Genomic DNA, 7,046 nt, shown 5'->3' on the forward strand with positions numbered 1-7,046 from the left:
AAAAGAACACACATTAAAGAAAAGTTATATAAATTGTTATTAACTTCCACTATCCAGAATCAATAATGAGATAATAGGATAGAGAGAATGAGTGAGATAAAGAATAGAAAAGTTGACTATTGAGCAGACTAATTTGAAGTAAAGGAATAGTATAGAAATATGGATGGATAGAGACACGAGGAAGTGCTACAATGTCATGTTCCTAGCAAAACTCACCAACCACCTCTTAAGTTTTAGTCCATCCCGTTGGGCGCCACCACACTCAGCTACCAAGAAACAACCCCAATGCGCTCTTCCACGTGTCACAATCCCATACTAAGTTCCAATCCAACGCTTCTAATTACTTTTCAACAAACCCCATTTCGCATTCCTTTCAGCTACCTACCAAACACCGTTGCATGACACCACACGAACCGCACCTCTATATAACTCTCCAACCAAACTCTATTCTTCTCAGGAAATCCTCAACACACATCAACATTTCCTCACTCTCTCTCTCTCTCTCTCTCTACACAAAACTCACCTCCATTTTTTCATTCTCTTCATTTTATCACGATGGAAGCAACTACCCTTACCAACGCCCAAAACGGTTCCTTCTGCCTCCCATCCGCCAAGACCACTGATCCGCTCAATTGGGGAACGGCCGCGGAGGCGCTCAAGGGGAGCCACCTCGACGAGGTCAAGCGCATGGTGGCCGAATACCGCCAGCCGCTGGTCCGCCTCGGCGGCGAGACGCTCACCATCGCTCAGGTGGCGGCGGTGTCTGGCCACGACCAAGGCGTGAGGGTTGAGCTGTCGGAGTCCGCTCGGGAAGGTGTTAAGGCGAGCAGTGAGTGGGTGATGAACAGCATGAACAATGGTACTGACAGTTACGGCGTCACCACCGGCTTCGGTGCCACCTCCCACCGCCGAACCAAACAAGGTGGTGCTCTGCAGAAAGAACTCATCAGGTAACTAACTCTACTCTACTCTACTCTACTCCCTCTGTATACACACACATACACTCTACGTATATGTATACGTTTCGTAGTCGAATGTATTTTCTCGGTACGGTACTCATCAGGTTACCTATAATCTAACCGTTTCATAAATTAATTACTACAACCTAAAACAGTAACGTTGTTCATATTAAATTTTTAGTTTATCATTGAATTGCCATTTTACATTTAAAATAATTTGTACAAAGTTAGTTTCAAGATATTGGTATTTTTAAAATAACTAAAAGATCGGAACTTAAGAGAGTAGGCTTTTTGTAACGATAGAACACTAAAATTATATCATTCTATAATTGTTTTTTATATAACCAACTAAATAACGAGGATTACGAAGAAACATATTTTTTAGATGAAATTCTGGTCTTTATGATTTATTAGAATTACATTCTTATTAATAGATAAAAATAATATTAAAAGATGGAGTATATAAAAGAAAAAATCTACTTTGAGTGAATTAACCGTCCCGGAAAATAATAATATTTTTGGGACATGGGACTTTGATGTGAAAACAGTGATGAAGGAGTCTGAGACGGATAAGAAAAAACATATAATTTATTAGCATAAGGCGTCTTAAGTAGGGGATGGGTTGGTGAGACTACTACCCATGTTTGACTCAACTTCTTCCCATTCATGTCATTTCTAATTTTGTTTTTGTTTTATTTTATTTTAAGTTGGACGGCTCTTACCTAACTATACCCATTTAAGAAAGGATAACAATACATTCAAAATCCCAATTTTGTAATAATTATATTCTAATTTCTAATACTATACTTTTTTATATTATTTAATTATAAATTTATTTTTTTATTATATATTTATTTTTAAATCGATAATGATTCTCAAACTATATTCTCTTATAAGAAAATGCCAACCGCTAAAAATATTCAACTTTTATATCAACCATATCAAAAGTTAAAAGCTTTTATACTAAAACTACTATATTATAAATGAATATTTCTTACACCACCAAATAACTTTTTACACTATCTCTCTTTTAGCTATGGATTCTCATTTACCTGAACTCATTTCAGTCTTGTCTTTAAATGTTTTTATATTAATTATTTGTAAACATATAGGTAACGCGCTTTCTTTCAAGGTGGATTTATTTTATAATTCATTTTAAACTGGAATTCCTAATGTAACTTTTTTTAATCTTCTTCAGGTTTTTAAACGCTGGAATATTTGGAAATGGGACTGAATCATCCCACACACTGCCACACACTGCAACCAGAGCAGCCATGTTAGTGAGGATCAACACTCTTCTTCAAGGCTACTCAGGCATCAGATTTGAAATCTTAGAATCCATCACCAAGCTCCTTAACAACAACGTTACCCCATGTTTGCCACTTCGTGGTACAATCACAGCTTCTGGAGATCTTGTTCCACTTTCCTATATTGCTGGTTTGCTCACTGGCAGACCTAACTCCAAAGCTGTTGGACCTTCTGGAGAAGTACTTACTGCTAAGCAAGCTTTTGAATTGGCTAACATCAATTCTGAGTTCTATGAATTGCAACCCAAGGAAGGCCTTGCCCTTGTTAATGGCACGGCTGTCGGTTCTGGCATGGCTTCTATAGTTCTCTTTGATGCAAATATACTAGCTGTGTTGTCTGAAGTTCTATCAGCTATTTTTGCCGAAGTGATGCAAGGGAAACCTGAGTTTACTGATCATTTGACACACAAGTTGAAGCACCACCCTGGTCAAATTGAGGCTGCTGCCATTATGGAGCACATTTTGGATGGAAGTTCCTACATGAAGGATGCTAAGAAGCTGCATGAAATAGATCCGTTGCAAAAGCCAAAACAAGATAGATATGCCCTCAGAACTTCACCACAGTGGCTTGGTCCTCTCATTGAAGTCATTCGTTTCTCCACCAAGTCAATTGAGAGAGAGATTAACTCCGTGAATGACAACCCTCTTATTGATGTTTCAAGGAACAAGGCATTGCATGGTGGTAATTTCCAAGGAACCCCAATTGGAGTCTCCATGGACAACACTCGTTTGGCTCTTGCATCTATCGGCAAACTCATGTTTGCTCAATTCTCCGAGCTTGTCAATGATTTCTACAACAACGGTCTGCCTTCAAATCTCACTGCTAGCAGAAATCCTAGCTTGGATTATGGTTTCAAGGGAGCTGAAATTGCCATGGCTTCCTATTGCTCTGAACTCCAGTATCTGGCAAATCCAGTAACAAGCCATGTCCAAAGTGCTGAGCAACACAACCAAGATGTGAACTCTTTGGGTTTGATTTCAGCTAGGAAGACAAATGAATCTATTGAGATCCTTAAGCTCATGTCTTCCACGTTCTTGATGGGACTTTGCCAAGCAATTGACTTGAGGCATTTGGAGGAGAATTTGAAAAGCTCGGTCAAGAACACTGTGAGTCAAGTTTCCAAGAGGACTCTTACCACAGGTGGCAACGGAGAACTCCATCCTTCAAGATTTTGCGAAAAGGATCTGCTGAAAGTGGTTGACAGGGAGTATGTATTTTCCTACATAGATGACCCATGCAGTGGTACATACCCACTGATGCAAAAACTTAGGCAAGTGCTTGTAGACCATGCCTTGATAAATGCAGAGAATGAGAAGGATGTCAACACATCAATCTTTCAAAAGATTGCAACCTTTGAGGAGGAGTTGAAGACCATCTTGCCAAAGGAGGTTGAAAGTACAAGGGCTGCTTATGAGAGTGGGAAAGCTGCAATTCCAAACAAGATAAAAGAATGCAGATCTTACCCACTCTACAAGTTTGTGAGAGAGGAGTTGGGCACTGGGTTGCTAACTGGAGAAAAGGTGAAGTCACCAGGTGAAGAGTTTGACAAGTTATTCACAGCAATATGCCAGGGCAAAATTATTGATCCTCTTCTCGAATGCCTTGGAGAGTGGAATGGAGCTCCTCTTCCAATTTGTTGATTTTACTGTCATTTTTATAAGTATTTTTCTCTGTATCTACGCAAGTGAAACCATAATCATTGAGTTTGGTAAGCCTTTTAACAAATCTACATGGAAAGCCGGATTCTAATGTTTCCTCCATGTCAGATAGGACCTTGTAATTTAATATTATAGTGAAATTTCAGTTGATTAATGATTCGTACTAATACTCATGTGTTACTTTTAATTTTTAAGAACGTTATGTATTTTAGATATAATTAATTATTTAGTTAGATTATATTGTGTTTTATTAAAATGATATTTCTATAAATAATAATAAAAATATCAAGAAAAATAAGAAAGCAATATATATACATATAAGTTAAAAGTGTTATAAAAGTATACAAAATTATAATATATAAAATGTCTGTCGAAGTAAATTAATTATGTGTAGTGTGAGTATATGGTTTAAAATAATCTTTCCAGTAGTAGTCCAAAAGACGTGGATGATGAAATCTATTTCATGAGTTGTCTGCTAATAATAAAAAAGAAATTGTTAAAAATATTTAATAATTATTAAATAAACAAGATTTAAGAAAAATGCATCCAGTACAAAGTGCACTGACAATAAATGCCATGTTTTTATGTAGACTCTATCCAATTAATTAGGTCATTAATAACCTATTAGCTAATACGCGTGAATGTTTGGATGAAAATAAATAAAATGAAAATGTAAGAAAAGTTTATAAAAATTTGTGAGGGAGGTGATAGGTGTAATTGAAATGTTATTATTTTTAATTGATAAAATTGTAAATTTATAATTTTTTTATATTTAAAAATTATTAAAAAATTAATTTGATTTATTTATTTATAAATTATAATTATTTTTAAGTAAAATATTATTTAAATATTTATAATTATAAATATTTGATAAAAATTTATTTTTATATTAGATAACATTATTATTTTTATCTCTACTCTTTTAATTAATATAATTATTATATAAATTTATTTTTTATTATTAAAAAAATATTTATTTTTATTATTTCTTATATTTATAATATGATTAATTATGTTATTTATAATTATTATTATTTTTATAATTTTAATTATATTTAAATTATAATTCTGTTTTAAATAAAATTAATAATAATTTGAGTTTAAAATAAATGGGTAAAAATGTAAATTAATTAAATATATATATATATATATATATATATATATATATACATATACACTTTCTTGACACTTATGTGTAAAGAAAATTTTAAGTGCCAAAAACATTTCGATTTCTGTGTTTTTTTTAATTTTTTTCTTTGGTTTTCCAATTTTTCTTGGTATACTCTGAGTATGAGTTTTCCCACCTTTTTTCACTCCCAGATACAAACAGAGTCTTATTGTAAACTTCACATTTAATTTAGTTTGATTAATGTTTATTACAGTAAGCTATCATATATTTTAATAAATATTAATATTTTAATTATTTATATAAATTTATATTTTTAATTTTAAAAAAATAAATAAATTATGTTTTACATGTATTTTTATTTTATATTTTTTTATAAATATTAATATTTATTGTGGTTGTATTTTGATGTTGATTGTCAAAATATCAGAATTTATTTATTTTCAAAGGATAAATGTCAAAATGTTCATAAAGTTGAAATGTAAATACTAATATGAAAATTGTCTTACATTCTAAAAACTAGTTATAAATACAAGTAAACTTGAATATTTACTTTCGAAATTTGTTTGTGTTGTTGTGTTTATGTTTTCAATCATTTTTTGCCATAAGGTTGTAGAGAAGTATCAAGTGACATTATCATTTTTTATCGGTTCATATAGTATTTGTGATTAATATAATACTAATAAACTTAATGCACACGACTTTTAACTATTTATCCGCCTAATTTCTTAAATTTGTTTTTTATAAGCTTTTCATTTCTTGTTTTATTTCTTAAAATGGAATAAAACATCAATATCTTATCAACATAAACTCTTAAGATTACAAGATGAACTCATTCAATCAACATGTGTATAAATTGTGTAAGATGATTAAGAAATATAAAATTGGCTTGATAAAACTAATATAACTCTTCAAGAATATAGGATGAGTGAGACAAAATTAATCTAATCTTTCAAGAACATAGGATAAGTGGAAGAGAACAAGTTACACAATTATGTTTGATGGGTTAACAAATGAAAAAGGTGTTTGATTTATAACTTCTTGGTGAATAATCTTAAAGGAACGATTTTTCTTTATTCAAAATATCTCATACACATTTCTTGATGAATAATTTTAAATTGATGATTCTTCTTTATTCAAGATACCTAATACAAATGACAAACAACTGATAAAATATTTAAGATGTAGAATGATATGGAATATATTGGAGAAGAAAATGTAGTGCAAGTGGTTACTAATAATGCTGCAAATCTCAAGGCACATAGAGATTTATTAATGAAAAAAAAATAAGGAAGAGATGTATTAGATCCCTTTCCCATTGCATTAATTTGATATTTGAAGATTTTGACAAGAATTTGAAAGTCTATTAAAATATTATCAAGAAAGGAAGAAAAATCATCACATATATTTATGGTAGAACAATGCTAATTAGCTTTAGAAAAGAAATACTTGATAAGACCAAATATAACTAAATTTGTCATGACTTATTTAACTTTAGCTTGTCTTCATGTGTTGAAAACATCATTATAGACCATATATTAGCTTTGAAGAGTAAAAAACAATCAAGTTTAAAACTTCACATCAGGGAAAAAAGGTTGAAAATGTAGTATTGAAAGTTTTGGAAGAATGTCTCTTCATGTGCCTTAAAGTTATTCTCACTCTTATGATGATCCTAAGATTGGTAAACTCAGATATAAAACCTACAATAAATTTTTTATATGTAAGGTGATTGAGATTGACTGTGCAAAAGAAAAGATTAAATGTAATTTTAATAATATTAAGAAAGATAAAAAAAAATTATAACTTATTTGGTTTATGTGATGTATAAATTAAAGTTAAAGAATAAACAAATTAGAAAAAATATTATTATTCCATTCGATGATATTGAAGCAAATGATGATGTTGTTGCGATTGAGCTAACTCAATTTGATTAATATAGAAGATGGAGCAATAAGAGATACAACTCTACACTTGATGTATGTTGATAGTATAACT

The 7,046-nt window shown here is 31.4% G+C and overlaps 1 protein-coding gene across 1 annotated transcript; it reads left to right on the plus strand.

Moving 5' to 3' along the window:
• The first annotated feature begins 403 nt into the window (after positions 1–403).
• Positions 404–4,092, plus strand: LOC137814459 (phenylalanine ammonia-lyase 1). Its single transcript, XM_068617217.1, has 2 exons — positions 404–950; positions 2,158–4,092. Exons 1-2 carry the CDS (start codon positions 556–558, stop codon positions 3,905–3,907), a joined length of 2,145 nt encoding a protein of 714 aa, XP_068473318.1. The 5' UTR covers positions 404–555; the 3' UTR covers positions 3,908–4,092.
• The last annotated feature ends 2,954 nt before the right edge of the window (positions 4,093–7,046 follow it).

The sequence above is a fragment of the Phaseolus vulgaris genome, chromosome 1, assembly GCF_051622355.1.
Source record: "Phaseolus vulgaris cultivar YP4 chromosome 1, ASM5162235v1, whole genome shotgun sequence".
Taxonomy (NCBI): domain Eukaryota; kingdom Viridiplantae; phylum Streptophyta; class Magnoliopsida; order Fabales; family Fabaceae; genus Phaseolus; species Phaseolus vulgaris.